The 17,722-nt window shown below is 53.2% G+C and overlaps 1 protein-coding gene and 1 long non-coding RNA gene across 4 annotated transcripts in view; one reads left to right on the top strand and one right to left on the bottom strand.

Moving 5' to 3' along the window:
* The window catches only part of ACTN1 (actinin alpha 1), a 93,292-nt gene extending 79,869 nt beyond the window's left edge, over positions 1 to 13,423 (bottom strand). For all 3 annotated transcript variants that reach the window (XM_012781151.3, XM_012781152.3, XM_012781153.3), the window contains exon 1: positions 13,040 to 13,423. In XM_012781151.3, the coding sequence (XP_012636605.1) occupies positions 13,040 to 13,144 (105 nt within the window). In that variant the 5' untranslated portion in view covers positions 13,145 to 13,423. The remainder of the gene's footprint in view (positions 1 to 13,039) is intronic.
* LOC142871455 (uncharacterized) lies at positions 12,478 to 15,312 on the top strand. Its single transcript, XR_012919710.1, has 2 exons — positions 12,478 to 12,577; positions 14,870 to 15,312. It is a non-coding gene; the product is annotated as an uncharacterized LOC142871455 (long non-coding RNA).
* The last annotated feature ends 2,410 nt before the right edge of the window (positions 15,313 to 17,722 follow it).

Here is a 17,722-nt window from a genome sequence, read left to right as displayed (position 1 = left end):
GAGGAGAAAAATAAATGGCCAAGTGGCGTGAGTCCCTAAGAACCCGCCTCTCCAGTGCCAGGAAAGGAGGGCAGCAGGCGAGGGGGCAGGGACCCAGGGGGACGGGCCAGATGCCAACAACACATGGGAGGAGACGAAATAAGACATGGAGACTGCTCCTGCCCTCCCCTCTTCAAACGCCAGCAAGTCTTTGAACTCCGGTGGGGCACAGAACAGCAGGTGTGACATAAGAAAGCCACTGCAGAGGCAGGAAGCTGGGTTCCAGTGCCGCCTGCAAGGGACTGTGTGGCCCGGACGGGATGCAGTGCTCCTGCCAGGTCTCCCCTGACATCTCCAGGGCACGGCGAGGTGGGAGCAAAAAGAGCAGTGGACGGACAGACATGCTGGGTGTGACACCACTTATATGAAGTTTTAAAATAGGCACAGAGATACTGACACCTACATAGGCCAGAGCTATAGAGGGATAAAAACACCAAACTCGGGATGGTGGTTAACTCCAGCGAGGGAAGGGAATGGGACCCGGGAGAAGAACCCCGAGCAGCAACTCTATGCACCATTCTTCAAAATAGAAATCCGAAGCCAATGAGGTCTCTTGTGAACTGGCTTCAGGATCAGAAAATCTAGAAACACCTGCCATAAACACCTGAAACTTCAGGTCTTTCCAAATACTCTCAAATGTCCTTTACCTCCCACTACGCCATCTTATATGGGTATTGTGAGAGTTAAATGAATAGCTGTAGAACACTTAGGAATGTGCCTGCCCACAGCACAGTACCAGGCTGGCTCGTGCAGGGGTGGGGTGGGGCAGGGGAGGATGGGTGCCCAACTCCACAGTCCAGAAATAGCCCCTGGGCTAGCAAGGTGCGCCCCAGCTGGGCCTTCTCCCGAACCAGTGGCTCCTGCGGAAACGGCATCCGGGGTTGGTCCCCCAGCTGGGCACCTCTGGGTGCTACTGCGGCCTCATAGCCTATGCCGAGCAGCCTCACTAAAGGGGTGGCAGACTGGCCCACGGAGATCCCAATGTGACATTCCTTGATTACAAAAAGAAATAACTCGCCTGTAATCCTAGCACTCTGGGAGGCCGAGGCCGGCAGATCGCTCAAGGTCAGAAGTTCGAAACCAGCCTGAGCGAGACCCATCTCTACTAAAAAATAGAAAGAAATTAATTAACCAACTAAAAATATATATACAAAAAATTAGCCTGGCATGGTGGCGCATGCCTGTAGTCCCAGCTACTCGGGAGGCTGAGGCAGGAGGATTGCTTGAACCCAGGAGATTGAGGTTGCTGTGAGCTAGGCTGACACCACAGCACTCTAGCCTGGGCAACAAAGCGAGACACTGTCTCAAAAAAAAAAAAAAAGCTATGCACAAGGAACCTCTAAATGCACTGTTGAAAAAAAGAGAGAGAGGAAAAAAAAGAAAAGCAAGCTAACTTTCACTTAGGGCTATAGTTTGGAAAAATATCCAAATTTCTAAAAAGAGGCCTCAGGGTGTCATGCATGCAAAGATACCTCCAAACAGTCCCAACCACCAGTATCCTGGATGAAGGGCAGGAAACCAGGGGTCTGGCCCCACTTCCCCGCCTCCAGGAAAACACAATTCATAAGCCACCTCCTCCATCTCCCAGCTCCCAGGGCCAAGTCTGGAAAAGCACTTTGGGTTCCTGGAAAGAAAGGCCCCTCTGAAATATCGGGAACTCTACTGGAAGGGGCCATTATATATTATCTGGAGGATGTCTGCGGTGTTTGAAAGGGAGCCACTCCTCTGCCTAAGTCACGGCAGTGGCCAAAAACAACAGAAGGGCTTCTTGGAGCCAGAGCGACACACGCAGCCAAACACCAACAGACACACACCCCACACTCACTCACAGACCCGGGACCGGCGTGAGCGTCAAGAAAGACGACCTTGGCCTGTAATCCTAGCACTCTGGGAGATCGAGGCTGGAGGATCGCTCAAGGAGGCTGGAGGATCGCTCAAGGTCAGGAGTTCGAGACCAGCCTGAGCAAGAGTGAAGCCCTGTCTCTACTAAAAACAGAAACAAACTAATTGGCCAACTAAAAAAATACAGAAAAAATTAGCTGGGTATGGCGCCACTTGCCCGGGCAACAGAGTGAGACTCAGTCTCAAAAAAAAGAAAAAAAAAAGAAAGAAAGGTGACCTTGGAGGAGGCTGCCCTCCTTTTCCAGGGGCCAAGCCCTCACATCAGATGGTGGGAGGGGTCTATTTCTTGGTGTGGGGACTTGACTCAGAAGAATTAAAAGCTCCTCTTCTCTCTCCATCCCCAATCCACAAGCTGCTAGACGTGGACATCTCCACATGGGACATAGGAGAAAAGACAGAGTCTGGTTTTAACAACCCCACCCACCCACACTGGAGGCTTGGTGCCTCTTCCAGCCCGGAAAGCCGAGTCCCATTAGGGGACTGGCCTGCAGAAGCGCGCCCACCTTGAAGTCGCCTCCCCTCCTGTCATTTCACCTACAGACGATTTGAAAATAGAGCTCAGACTCTCTGTCTTACTCCCATCACTTATAATCAGCTCTGCAGATGGCTTTTTAAAAATAAATCTTCTCTAGCCGGGCGCGGTGGCTCACGCCTGTAATCCTAGCTCTCTGGGAGGCTGAGGCGGGCGGATTGCTCGAGGTCAGGAGTTCGAAACCAGCCTGAGCAAGAGCGAGACCCCGTCTCTACTATAAATAGAAAGAAATTAATTGGCCAACTAATATATATATAAAAAATTAGCCGGGCATGGTGGCACATGCCTGTAGTCCCAGCTACTCGGGAGGCTGAGGCAGAAGGATTGCTTGAGCCCAGGAGTTTGAGGTTGCTGTGAGCTAGGCTGACGCCACAGCACTCACTCTAGCCTGGTCAATAAGCGAGACTCTGTCTCAAAAAATAAATAAATAAATAAATAAATAAATAAATAAATAAATAAATAAATAAATCTTCTCGCCCATAAAAATGCTCCCCTACAACTCCGGGCCTGGCCTCAAGTCTTAGGCCTGCAACCATGCTCTGAAAAGCCCCATGGCCCCACAAGCACCAACCACCAAGAAACAGGAAAAACAAAGTAACAGAGAGGAAGCTCCCCTCCCCTGACTGACAGCTTTTCTGCCCCGAGCTGAACCATTTGGGGCCTTTGATTTAGACCCTGTGATTTAGGCCCTGAAGGTTCAAAGTTGGGGGTCAGGAAATAGTGTTGTCTTCCCAAGTGATGCTGTCTTCTGGCCTGGCTTAAAAATCTTCCCAACCCCAAAGTGCCCAAAGCCAACTTAAGCCCCCAAACTTTCCCTCACCAACTCCCTTAGCAGTCTTAAGGCTTACACGAGAACCACAAACTTTGTGGGTCTCACATGCACAGACTTTTAAAATAAAAATAAACCAGAGCCTCACTACCTGGTTCAAAGTCTGTTTGGTTCCCCTTGTAACCACAGAGAAAGGCTCCAAACAAGCGGAAGGACAGAGCAGGTGAAACTGAAGTGACTGAAAACAGCAGAGAAGAGGAGGGCGCTATTGAATTTTAAAGGGCCAGGCGCAGTGGCTCAGGCCTATAATCCTAGCACTTTGGGAGGCCAAGGCAGGAGGATCACTTGAGGCCAGAAGTTTGAGACCAGCCTGGGCAACATAGCAAGACCACCATTTCTACAAAAAAAAAAAAAAAAAAAGAAAAGTTATAAAATTAGCTGAGCATGGTGTCAAGCACCTATAGCCCCAGTACTCAGGAGCCTGAGGCAGGAGGATCACTTGCGCCCAGGAGTTCAAGGTTGCAGTGAGCTATGATCGTGCCACAGCACTCCAGCCTGGGCAACAGCAAGACCGTGTCTTTTGGAAAAAACTAAAAAAAGAATCTTAAAGGATCCGGGAAGTCCATCTTCAAAAACTGGAGTCAGCACTAGGAAAGGCCACTGGGCACAAGGACTAGAGGGGGGAAGTGCCCTCCAGGTTCAGGGGACTGGAGTCTATTCCTGACCGTTACTCCTTCTACTGAAAAATGCAGGGAAATACAACTTGCATCCGCCACTATCTTTACAACCAAGGCAAGTAGCTTCAGTGAAGCCCATGCCCAGCCCCTTAACCTCACAGACCCTCCTGTCAAAGACCTGGATTCAAAACCAACTCTACCCCAGTAAGGCTGCAACAGAAACCCTGGTAGAGTCACTTAACCTTTCCGAGTTACTTTCTCTGTCTGTTAAATGAGGGTAAGACCTCGTAAGTTTGCTCACCATGATTAATGGAGAGAAAACCACACGTGAACACATAAATGTTAAAAATCATGAATCATGTAATGAGTACTTGATTAAACACCACGTTCTCCTGTCATTTCACTTATATATAAGCCTTGCCTCCCAAATAAAACATAAACTCCTTACTAGCAAAGGGTGTGTCTGTACTTCTGGTTAACAGCAGAGTTCTGAGGCCAACCTGCCTGGGTTCGTTCATAACGTGGCTTACTAGCTGGTCAATCTTGGGCAAGTTACTTAACTTCTCTGAGCTTCGATTTCCATGTCTGTAACAAGAAAACTAACAGTCCCTTCCTCAAAGGGTTGTTTGACATACTGAGATAATCCAATCCATTCAATCTCCACACAGTGAGAACTATTAGTCTTTTTACTTATTTGGAAAACCAAGACATCGTTAATAAACACTGGCTGGCTGGCTGGTTGATGTTAAACAGATAACTCTCCTTCCAGCCTTCCTTCTTTCATCTTCTCTGCCCTTCCCAGGAGATGGTCAGCGTTTACACTCACCTCCCAGTATCTTGCGCTTGTGAAATGCTTTGAACCAAAATGAACGGTTCCCTTAAAGAGCCGAGGGTGCCAGCCCCTTCTTGCTGTGCAGCTGGGAGCATGTGTTCTACATCTCTAAGCTCAAGATCTTTGTCTATAAAGTGTGATCATCCCACATACAAGGCTGCTGTCAATGTTAAATGGGGCCACCGACAGAACATGTCTAACACACGGTCTACATGCAAGAAGGGTCTCCCTAAGTCCCCTAGCCCCGACCCTGGGGGTGACAGGCCTAGGGAGGACCCCACTCCCTCTCAGTGAGAACAAATGCATCCCAGCCCCAGAAGTCACCCTCTGTAGCCAAGGCCCAAGGAGGCAGTTTCCAGGGGAACCACATCCTCTGCATTTACACCCGATTCCCATCCTCGGGCTGCCTTTTATTCTCCTCCCGCCTCTGTAGTGGGCTAAGTCACCTTCCCCACTATTGCTAGGCAACCTCAAGAGTGGTGCAGCTGCCTCCTATGGGAGGACCCCAGGTCTTCCCCCGCTCTTCCCTGCCTTGGACCCTGAGGAAAGCTGCCCCACTTGGACTCCACCCCACCGACCCTGGGGATGCCGGACAGTGAGAAGCAAACCCAGGCCAAGAGGGTTTACAGACACGGGTCCACAGGAATTTCCCCAAGGACTGGGGAAATGAAAGCCGCCCCCCGCCCCCACCCACCCCGTCTTCTGTGCCTGTGCTTACCCGTGATCTATTCTCAGGCAGTTTCCAAGAAAAGGGCCACATCATACATCATGCTTTGCAAGAAAGCTGCCGCTCTCGATCGTCTTTCTCCCCCAGGCACCCTCACTCACCAGGAACCCAGGCCCCCGGCCCTCGAGTCCACATGGGCAAGATGGAGAGGGACACACAGGGAAGGGAAGAGGGACAAGGACGGTATCCTGCCAGGTTGTTCACATCTGGGAGGTGGTTGATAGGCAATTGACATTTCCTTCTTTATATTATTATTTCGTATTAGGCCTCTTAAAAACTGAGATATAATTCCATACCATAAGATTCACCCTTTTAAAGTGCACAATTCAGTGGTTTTGAGTATAGTCACAAGGTTGTGCAACCATCACCACCACCTAATTCCGAGCATTTCCATCACTGGGGTTTTGTTTGTATATGTTTGTCTTGGGTTAGATGTTCCTACCCACACAAGCATTTGTTGTATAAGCAGCAGAGCAAGGTCGAGAAGGAGTGTAACGCTGGAGCCAGGCTGCCCGGCCTCGGAGCCCAGCCCCACCACTTGCCGGCTGTGTGATCCTGGAAGAGTTTTCTTTTCTGTAAAATGGGATAAGAGTAGGACCCACCTTACAGGAAAAGATGTGTTCATGCACGTACCACGCACAGTCTCTCAGACAGGTGCTGGTGCTTGGCATGCACTCGGGGGAGCCACTAAAAATATTTTAAGAGAAAGATTTTTTTTAACTTTTATGGCTGAATGGGGCACACAGAGAGGGCAAATTGGGGTCATGAATGCTGCCACATGTGGCGCTGGGGCTCCCCATCACTAGACCAGACTCACGGCGCCCACATATCCAGATGGCGCCAGACAGCCCCCGGGCAGGGCATGACAGGCGGAGAGCTGGGAAGGCAGGGAAGAGGGCCTGGCCGGACCCTGCACGTGGTGGCCCTGCCTGCTGAGAAGGAAGGGTTGCAGAAGTGTGGGCTGCACGCCAGCCTGGGAACAGGTGGGAAACCTTGGTTGTGTATGAAGAGGAATGCAGGGGGGTGTCCAGGGTGGCTCTGAGCCCCAGTTTGCTGGATCTCCTGCCCCCACCACTGCCAAGGCTCCCCACCTCGGTCAGAGCCAGGTTCGGGCAAACACTGCGTAGCGGGACGCTGGTGCCTCCGCAGACAGAGACAGAGCTGGGGCTGAATCATGCGTCTAACTGGAACCGACGCGTCTGACTGGAACTAAGGAACCAGTCTCAGGGGCGTCTTCCACCTGCAGCTTCTCTGCCATGAGTGCCCTGGGGAGCCGCAGGCCAGAACCGTCCAGACCATCTCTGCGCTGCAGGGACTGGCGAGCCAGTCCAGCCCACGGAGGTGTGAGCCCACAGGCCACACTCAGGAGGGAACAAAAGCAGGGTCCCTGGGAAGGTGCCCCTCAGCTCCACGCCAGCCCTAGGGAAACCATGGGTGGTTACACACAGGGGCAGCTCGGGTGGGGTTAACTGGCTGGGATGAGCCACCTGTACAGAGCTGCATGCCTTGAGAGCCCAACCTGTGACCTGTACGGACAGCCTGGCCTGGCCTTTCTGATCTCTCAGAAAGGTGAGAGATCAGCTCTGAAAGGGGCAAAACAAATGGAAAAGAAGAGTAAGAGGGAGACAATGGGAGAGGGTGTCCCCAGCAAGATGACTGGCTGCTGCTCTGCTCTGCCCTTCCAGGCTTCTCCCCTCCCCTCTTCTGTCCTACACTGTGTGTCACACACACACACACACACACACACACACGCACGCACACAGCCTAACTGCCAGCCTGTGAGGCTTCCCGGAACCTTCTTCGAATCCTGCATTCCTCTGAGATGCAGCCCAGATCCCACCAGCTCTCCACCTTCTCCACCACCCCAGGCCCAAGTGCAGGCTCCGGCCTTGGTGGCCATGGCATTTGTCTTGGCCATCCCTCTGACCACAGCTGGCACAGCCCGGCTTGATTCCATATCCTGCCAGTTCCCTTTCTACCTAAACCATGCTTTCCATGACTCCACAGAGCAGGTAGGGCATCTGACACCTGGCAGGGGTGTAATTAACCTCCACTGATTGACTCCACACGGACAAATCGTCCACATTCCTACCCTATCAAGAGCTGGGCTCTTTCCTAGAGACACACAGTAGCATATCCGTGACTAGGTCACTTCCAGGCTTGGGCTGCCCCGCCCTGGCTCCAGATTCCCAAGAGGCACCAGGCCTTGTGCGACAAGTCCTCAAGCCAGATCTATGGTTTGTGGCCACTGGCCAGAGGCCATGCCCCAGGCCTTCCTTGAGAAGATGGAAAGGGGAGTTCCAAATGCAGCACAGCCCTGCAGCACCTTCCCAAGAAGTCAGACTTGAGGAACGAGGTTCTTCCTTTTGTCCTTGAGAAGGCAGGTGACACCACACATCCTACAGGAGCCTGCTGGCCTCCCACTCCTACAAACCCATCTCAGTGTCCAGTGACCCCAACAGCCCCTTGAGGTCCCACCATTGCTCAAAACTGGAAGATCTGGTCCCAGTACGCCCCAGGCCTCCTCACACCTGCCTGTCTTAGTGCAGCCTGGATGGCAGCCAGAAGCAGCGCCCACCTGCCTGGTCGGGGCCAGCTGGCCTCTGCGGGGTTCCCCCTCCCCGCTCCGTCTCCCCTCAGACTTTGTCGATCACTTTGTCGATCAGTGAGCACCCGTCCTCAGCTCACCCATGTGGAACAGGGTCTGGAAAGGAAGGAGTTGCATCAGGTCCTGGGAAAAGCAGGGCTGGACCAGCTGCCAGGAGGGGCGGGCAGGCCCAGAGAATATGCCTCGCCTGAAGACCTCGGGGCTAAACTGCTCTTGCAGGGAATTCGTACTGTGTGGTCATTTTCCCACAAAGCTGACACTGCTTTTAAGCACATTAACATCCATCCTTGCATCTTTGATACCCAGGAAGTAGGGAAAGGGTTGGCAAGGAAGTCTACACCAGAGAGATTAAGTGACTTAGAATGAGCCAGAGCTGAACTCAGGGCCAGAGATCAAGAACGACACAACTCCCATAGCCAACCATGCTTCCTCCAAAGGTGGGTTTATGTACCATGTCTTGTCGCAATGCCTATGGTAGGGACCATAGACATTCTACTTCCCCCAAATAGTTAACATTTACTGAGCACTCACTACATGCTAGGTGCTAAGCTAAATCCCCTACAGACATTAATGAAACCTCCACATAATTTTATCGGGCAGGAACTATTATTACCCCCATGTCCCTATTGCTACATCAAGCCTGGAGCAGGTGAGTGACTCGCCAAGATCGCAACAGCTGGTGAGTCTCGAGAGGCTAAGATTTGGACCCACAGTGTGTTTATCTGCAGAAGCTAGAGCCTGGGGACAGCCCCAGAATGGGGTGGTCATCTGAACATAAACCATTTCATCACTATCCCCACCCCACCCCACCCTACCCCCCGGCTGGAGTTTGGAGCCACACATGATGCCATTAATCAATTTTTCAGAACTATGTCTTGACCAGGCCACCTGCAAACAGGCCTGCCCCTGTGCTAGGCACTAGGCCTTCAGCAGAAACCAGGACAAGCTGGGTCTCTGCCTCTGAGGACACTGGCATGGAGTGGAGCAGGAAGGACAAAACAGTGAGGGGTGTGAGGATGGAGATGACAGCCACTTTCTCCTCTCTCTGGTTTTATTTCCACCAGGCATCACCCTGGCTTTTGATGCCTACTCCTCCCCAGGTAAAATCGCTCATGGCAGACTCTCCCCTCTTCCCAGTCCTCCACCTTCCCGGGTGGTTTTGGTTAGCTTCTGTGATGGTCAGAAGCAAGTGTAAACAAGGTGACCCCTCTTGCAGTGACCTGCCCAACCTGGGTGCGGAACTGGGACTTGGGCCTTCATTCAGCTGCCAAGGCTGTCTCTCTGTTTCAACATCCATTCGCTCAACAAATATTGATTAAGCTCCCACATGTAAAAAGCCCCAGGGCCAGCACCTGTGACAGTACACATCCAACCAGAATCTCCAGGACTTCAGAGGGAAGGGAGAGAATAAAATCTAACAGTAGAAGCTGGCATTTTGCATATCTTCTCAAAACTGACCCAGCAAGATGGGCTTTAGTTCCTTTCCATGAATAAGGAATCAGGATCAGAGAGGAACAAGGTCACAAGCCTGAAGGTGTAGCGCCAGGATCCTACTGCAACTCAAGTTCTTCCAGCCTGCTTGACACCCGGCACACACACACACACGTAAGGGTACGGGTGAGAGCCACGTGAGGACATAAACTGGGGGCTGTGGCCATCCTGACCTGGCTGTGGTCATCCTTTTACTGCTGCCCCCAGTAAAAGTGGCTCCAGGGGAGGGAGGGAAAAAAGTGGCTTCAAAGCTTTGCCTCAGGGGTCAGGAAGATGACAAAAGCTAGAAAAGTATGGGAAATTCCTCTAATCCACAAGACAACTGCATTCCGTGTCTGGAGGCAGGGAGACCAGCCGATGAACTCTGCACTGAAGCATTCTTTGAAGAAGGAACAAGCCATGGCCAACCCGAAGCAGTTTCTTGAGTCATGCACAGACTTCTGCCACAGGAAGCATTTCCAAACACGGCACTTCATCTGATCCCCGTAGGAGCCCCGAGGGCTCAGCAGGGCAGAAGCGCTCCCTTTGCAGATGAGAAAACATAATGGAAGCCCCACAAGAACAGAGACCTGGTCTGTCTTGTTCAGTGACCTATCCCCAACACCCAGAACCGTGCCTGGCACAGAGGACGTGCCCACAAAGTATTTGTTAGATGATCTAACGAAGGTACAGGCTCAATGAAACGCATAGTTGTGCCCAAAGTCTCACAGATAGCCAGGTTGCACCAGGACTAAAAAGAGGGTCTCCTGCCACCTCAGTGACTTTTGTATCACTAAAAAGAGGGTCTCCTGCCACGCCCAGTGACTTTTGTATCACAGTATGTGTTAATGTCCTCCTCCACTCAGCTCCCACCTCCCACACTCAGTAGGGAGAGTGTCGAAAGCAACAAGTTACTCTAAGTCTTATCCCCACCTGTAAAACCACCTCCTTAGATTCCCCACCACCCTGCGGAGAACTAAGCAGGCCAGGACTTTTACAGATCCAGGCCCACAAAAGATAACCTACAGAATTAATGACAGCTGAAATGAACTTAGACCTGATACTCTGAGTCAGGCCCAGAGCTCCTTCTGTCGTGCCCCGCCCCCCATCATCCCCCTCAAAGCAGGTGCTGGCTCCTCTGGATGCCAGGCCCAGCTTTCCTGCCTCCCTCCCCAAGGAGGGACAAGTGAGGGGAAGCTGCCTGTCTCAAACATGGCTGTGGCCCAGCCCACGGGACCCTGGGCTGGTCACTTCCCTCTATGGCCCTTGTTTCCTCATCCTCAGGTGTGCCTGGCTCACAGAGCTCCCGGGAGCAACAACTGGGACAATCAACACGGTGTGATTAGAACAGTGCCTGGCACATGTCAGCGAATGCCAGCTGTTGGGTTTGCCCCCTAGATTACTAAGTTTCCCAGAAGACCTGTTCCTACCTGACTGCCCAGTGGCCTGGTGCACACCCACCCAGGTCAGAGTTCTGGGAATCTACATCTTTCTCCCCACCTACATTGAGTACACTCACCCATTCATTCGAGAACACCGAATACTATGTGCAGGCCCATGCTCAGTGTCTGCCCAGGAACTTAGTCTCACAGTCTCTACAAGGGGCCTGATTCTGGAGTAGCTTGGTCACTCCTGCTCCTCCTTGAAGCAAAGCAGGTGTTCCCTAAGCAGAGATTTCTACTTCTAACCGTCACAGAAGACACCAAGACGTCCACCACCCCGATCTCACTCTGCTGGTCCAATTTAAAATCTATTCTCAAAAAGGCTGCACTGTGAAATTCTAAAAGAGTCCCCTGCCTTGTTCCCCCTAGGAATCTCCAAATTACTCAATTTTCAACTCTACCAACAGCCCAAAGGTCCCAGGAAATACGCCAAGAAAATGGGAGGCTGTAGGTAGCCCCTGAACTCCCAGCCCTCCCTAGGGGGCCGACAGGAAGAGGTAGAGGGCGTGTTTAAGCAAGTGCCACATTACAAAGAAGTCAGTTCAAAGCCAGGGGACTTCCAACGTCGCTGTATAGGTCGCTGTACAGGTCGGGGCCCAGCGTTGGTCACTGGGGCCCCAGGTCGCCCCGTTTTGAGGAAGCTCATTGTGTGTGTTTTAAATTACCTCTGCTTGTCTGATGAAGTGAGTAAAAGGGCACCGTTTCAGGGCTTAGGATTCCTGAGTGAGCTAATACAGGATGCCTTTGGCTGAAAAAAAAACTTCAGTCGGCTCTCTAAACTCCCCCCCTTTTAAGTTTAAAAAAGGGAATGAATGTTACCATTTTTGGACATGAGCGTTCTCCCTCAAGCCCAGCCCTAACCGCACTATCCAGAGGGACGCGCCATCCTGCCCCCCCCCATTCCCAGATCAGCGCGGGGGGAGGGAGACTGTGAAACGGGGAGGGACCGGATGGGAGCGGGCAGTGGGGAGGAGGGGAGGGAGGGGGTACTCAGGGTACGTGGCCGCCTGGGGCAAGGGCTCACCGCGCAGGCAGGAAGCAGCCGCAGGGTTGGGGCGCCCTCTCGCCCCACCAGCAAAAGTGGTTTCTGACCTCTTCCTGCCACTGGCCACTGTGCCCGCGTCCCACCGGCAGCTCCGAGCCCAGCCCCGGTAGCGGAGCGCGCACCCCGCGCACAGTGGCTGAGAGGCAGCTCCGTGGCTAAGCAGGGGTCTCCAAATATCCCCAGTGACAGTCCCTCGCCCTGGAGCCCCTCAACCCGAATTAAGCACCCCAAATTCGCCTTTCCCCAGGAAGAGAGCGGGGGTCGGAGGGCTGAACGTAGACGCAAGCCCATTTGGGGCTTGCAGCTACCAACCCACTGAGTTAAGCAATAAAACGGTTTGCAGTACTGACCCCGCCCCCACAGGGCCCGGAGGAGCCCGCGTACGCCCCCCGGTTTTCTCTGCTCCAACCGCACTCCAGCTGATCCACCTCCAGGCAGATCCGCAGGCGGCCGCCGATCCCTCCAGCGCCCGCTCTCCCCTCGGCCTGCGGGCTGGGGCTGGGGGGCGCAGGTCCCAGGCAGCTTGCCCCTCAGGTACTGAGCCCAGGGCGGGCCAGGAAGCGCGCTGCCACCGCACGCCATATGGAGAGGCGGCCGGGGGCGGGGAGGGAAGGGAAAATCGATCCGGAGCAAGCAGCCACCGAGCCGGGGTCTCAGTCTCAGCCCCAGCCTCCGGAGAACCGCCCTCGCGCTCAGCCCACGCGGGGATGGTTGCGGCAGCAGCGGGTGGCCTGGGTCACGGGCCCCCAGGCGACCTGCCCGCCGGCGGCGCCACCTCCCTGTGCTCTGGCTGGGCGTTCTCGGGCTCCGGGGCAGGGGCGCTCCCCCTTCCGCCCCGCGCCTGTAACCCAACACCCCACCTCGCAGCGGCCGCGCGGCCCCCGCCCCCTCCCGTGCGCGCCGGAACCGGTTCAAAGCCCAGAGCCGGGAACCAGGAGCGCGGCGGGCGGAGCCGGCCGGGGCTGGGGGCTGCAGCGGGCCGGGGCGGCTACTAACCTTTCTCTGCTGCTTCTCCCAGGCTGGGTCCAGGAGCAGGTCCCGGTCCCAGTCCTCTTCGGGCTGCATGTAGTCGTTGGTTTGCTGGGAATCATAATGGTCCATGATGGTGCGCGCGTGCTAGGGGCTGGATTTCTTCCTCCACCTTCTCTCCGGGTGTCGGCGGCGGCTGCTGCCCCGGCGTGGGGAGGGAGTCGGGCCGGGCTAGGATGGGCTGGCGGGGCCGGGCTGGGTCCCCTGCGCCGGGTTCCGCCGCGGCGCTGCTCGCGAAGGCTGTTGCTGGCGGCGACAGCGGCGGCTGGAGCTCGCGGACTGCCTGCCTCCGGGCCGGCGCTCGGACCTAATCTCCACGCACACTGAGCGAGGCGGACACACTCGCGCTGCGGGAGCCGAGGCGGGCGGGGGCGGGGGGAAGGGGCAGAGCCCTCCCGAGGCTCTCCATTGGCCAGGCCGAGTTGCCCAAACTTCCCCCTATCGCCTCTCATTGGGAATTCCTGGCATCCGTCAGCCGGCTGCGGCGCATATAGGTGGACTGGGCGGCCCCCTCCTAGCTCGCACACCCCCGCCCACTCCCCCGGTTCCCACTCCCCCGCCGCTCATGTGACACCAGCTTAAGCTGAACGGGACTGAAGCCGGGGGACGCCTCCTCGAGCTTGGGGACCGAGTGGCAGCGCGTTCGGGAGCCCCAGGAGCCGCTGGGGATTGGACCCGTTCCCAGCCACCGTTATTGCGCTCCCACGCGCGCTCCACACCCCGGGGTGGGCGGTGGCTGGGAAGGGACGCGAGAAAACCCGAAGATCATTTCATTTTCTCTTTCCCAGGGAACCTGGGTCTGGGCAGGTCGGCGCCCTAGGAAAGGGGGTGAGGAGGGGCTGCAGTGGAAAGGAATTTCCTGGGAATTTCCTGGCTGCTCCGCCCCCTGGCCCAGGCCCGCCCCGCCCCACAGGGCGCGACCCGGCTGATCCCTGCCCAGCAGGAGCCAGGTTTCTCCACCGCACACGGCTCTCGGAGGCCACCGAGCAGTTCCCGCCTTGCCGCTGGGTCCTTTCAAGCCCGCCCTCCGGCTCAGGGGACCGCTCCACCGCGGAGCCTCCCGGGTGGCCGCTGCGTTGGCGGCTCCCGGGGATCCCTTGCCCGTCCTGCGGGCACGCTCGGCTCGTTGGCTTGGCCGAATTACCTTCGCGTGGCCAGTGTCCTCCCTCACCTTCATACACACCCCAGCATCATCTGATAACTGGGAGGGCCCTGAATGATCCATCTGCTCTTCGGCCCCCTCCCAATACACACTCCTGACAGATGAGGCAACTGAGACTCACAGGGCTGAGCTCGAAAAGAGATTTAGCAGAACTCCGCAGACCAATCCTGTGCCCTTATTCCTGACAAAGCTCTACTGTTTCTGGAGAAAGGAGGGCCGCATCGACTAAACACCTCTGACTTCTGCTCTGTACCTGCCTAGACTGCCTTCCTGGGGCTTAGTAAGAGAAGGGTCTAAACGCGCTGATCCAGCACAAATCCCAGGATGGCGCGGGCCTCACGTCCTGGTTGGCTCCTCTGTGGGATCCCAGGTCTGACGAACACTGGCGAGTAAACCTCGCATAGGTTATGCACACTGTTGTAGAAGACAGAAGAGCCAACCATGCACCCCAGCACCTCGCACGTTGTAGTGCTTCATTTATACAGTCAACCCACCATATCGGCGGGTTCCAAAGGGGCAGAACCCGCGGATACGGAGGGTATATTGTAAGGGACTTGAGCAGCCGCGGATTTTGCTATCCACAGTGACCCTGAAACCAATCCCTGGCGAATACTGAGGGACTACTGTATTTGCAGGCTAAATGGCTGAGTCAACTGCAAAAATGCAAATACAAATCCGGAGTTGAATGGAGGAGTTAGAGAAAGAAGTTCACTGACAGGAAAGGCCCTGAATTAGGATACTTGAAAGACCACTGATGGAACAGGTGAGGAAGGTGCCTCTGATTCTCAGAAGAGCCAGCTGCTGCTGTTGGAAGCCGATGATATCGGTGGTGATGTCGCTCCCTGCTTCGTTCCTCAACCATGCATGTCTTTGCCAGTGTTACCCTTCAGCGCTGTGCCTTCCAAAAGTCCCTGGCTGAGGAGGCACTGCTTGTGAGCCACAGAGACAGCAGATTTATGGACTATTTTATAACCACTTATAAACTATGGCTCTAAACCTAACATAGGGGTTAATGTAAGAGAACAGCACCCAGTGGTGCTGTCCATTCATTCACTCAATAAATATTTGCTGAGCACTGTCTGTGTGTCAGGGAATGTGCTAGATGTTATGCATATAGAGATGAAGAAGTCACAGTCCCTGCCCCACACACCCCAGCAGAGACAGACACAGAAACAAAAATACGACATGATGAGAAGGATGCAAAGAGAGAGATCTGGCAGGGTGCTGCAGGGACACAGCGGGAGTGCTGAGCGAAATGGGGAAGGAAGCCCCAGCTTAACTTTTTGGAGGAGATGAAACTTGAGTGAGCCTTAAAGAATGAGAGTCAGCCAGATAAAGAGTATGGGAGGTTACTGGAGGCTGAAGGACCAGCACGAGCAGGAAACTGCACGGTTTTCCAAGGAACGCCTAGCATCTCAGCAGGGCTGGACTGGAGATCCAGGGCCACAAAGCCTCACCTGCCATGAGGAGTGTGGATCCGAGCAGAGTGGGGCTGGCTGGAACCTGTGAGACCAGTTGCAAAGAAGTTGCAATTTCCAGGCAGAAACAGAGAAGAGTGGATAGACAAGAAATGATTAGGAGGTAAAACTGAGAGACCTAAGAGCTTGAATATAAGGATAAGAGAGAGGAGTTTTTGTTGAAAGGTCCAATGTGGGTCAGACCATGCACTTTACCTGTATTATCTTATTTCAGTTCTACCTGTAAGGTGAGAATTGTCTCTCTCTTACAGAGAAAACAAACTAAGACCCAGAGAGGTAGTAACTGTTCAAAGTTGCACAGGTATATGTGACTCTAAGACCCATGCCATTAACCCAGTGGTTCTCAACCCCAAGATATTTTAACTCCCTCCCCACCAAGGGATATTTGTTGATGCCTGGAGTCATTTTTGGTTATCACAACAGGTACATTAATATTGGCATCCTGTGGACGGAGGTTGGGGATGCTGCTAAACATTCTACAATGGATAGGACAGAATCCCCACCACAAAGAATTATCTGGCCCAAAATATCAATACTGCTGAGGTTCAGAACCTTGGTTTAAATCATGGGTTTATAGTTTGAATGATCAGGTGAATGTGGGCAGTACAACCAACTGAGATAGAAGAGGAAAAGGGTGGGTGGGGAGTAGAATCATGGCTTGAGTTTGAACGCCTTGAACTTGACATGCTCATAGAATGTCCAGATTCAGTTGTCCAGCAAACAGGCTGTCTGCATAGCCCCACCCTCAGGAGAAACAGATTTGAGAGTCATCTGCCTGTAAGTGGTGTGGACGTCGTAAAGTCCATGAAGAATGCCCACGTGGAGCTGAGAAGAGGACCAAGGGAAGAACTCTGAAGAGCAACACTTAGAAAGGGAGAGCAAAGAACCCCCAAAGGAGACAGAGAGAAAATGGTCATCTGGAAACAAGGAGAGCCTGGAGGTTGTGGTGTAGTGGAAGTGAAAGGAGTAAGGTCTCAAAGTAAGAGGAATGGGCAACATCAGATGTATCAGAAAAGTCTGGAAAGTAAGGCCTGGAAAATGTTCTTTGGATGTTGGAAATTCTTTGGTGACCTTTGCCCATGGAATTTTTGGTAGAGTGGGCAAAGCTGTGAGTTTAAGAGAAAAAGATATATTGGGCTATGGCTGAAAGGGGGACTGGGCTCAAAGGACGATTTCTTTTAAAACAGGAGAAACTTGAGCTATTTGTAGTCTGACAGGAAGTATTCAGTTGAAAGGAAAGGGTTGAAAATGTGAGCAAAAGAAAGTTGAAGGATGGCAAAAAGTTGAGGAGATAGGATCATGTGGGTTTAAGGACGCAGGCTAATGGGCCATGAACAAGACGACAGACCCCATCTCCTGAGAAAGGAGTAGGGGGAGTGATGATGGTGAGGACGTCCACAGTGTGTGGGAAGACAGTCAGGAAGAGGGTTGAAACCATAACTGATGAACCTGGTCTTCTCAATAGGGAGGCCCTGAATGATGGCCCAAGGTGATGAACTGGCCCATCTTCTCACCAGTGGCCATCACACTGGTGAGATGGTACTGCAGATACTAGCCTCAGTATAACACAACCTTCTGTACAGGGAGCATAGTTGCTGGAGGTGTTGAGTTTTTAGGGATGCTAGGTGTATGCATGTTTATAATATCCATGCTTTATTTGTATTGGGGCATAACATACAATAAATGGGCACTAATCTTAAGCATATAGCTCAGTGAAATTTTACATGTGTCTATACTCATGTCACCTCCACCCAGGTGAAGACATAAAACATTTCCAACACCTTAGGTTTTCTCATGCCACTTCCAATCTATACTCCCAAACCACATAGGTGCCTACTATTCTGACTGTATCACCAATGATTATTTTTGGTTTTGAACTTTATTTAAATAAAATAGGCATATTTTGGTTCCTGGATTTTTTTTTTTTTTTTTTTTTGAGACAGAGTCTTGCTTTGTAGCCCAGGCTAGAATGAGTGCTGTGGTATCAGCCTAGCTCACAGCAACCTCAAA

This window comes from Microcebus murinus, chromosome 6, assembly GCF_040939455.1.
Source record: "Microcebus murinus isolate Inina chromosome 6, M.murinus_Inina_mat1.0, whole genome shotgun sequence".
Lineage (NCBI taxonomy): Eukaryota > Metazoa > Chordata > Mammalia > Primates > Cheirogaleidae > Microcebus > Microcebus murinus.
Note: the sequence above shows the minus strand (reverse complement) of the source record. Positions and strands in the feature narration are given on the sequence as shown.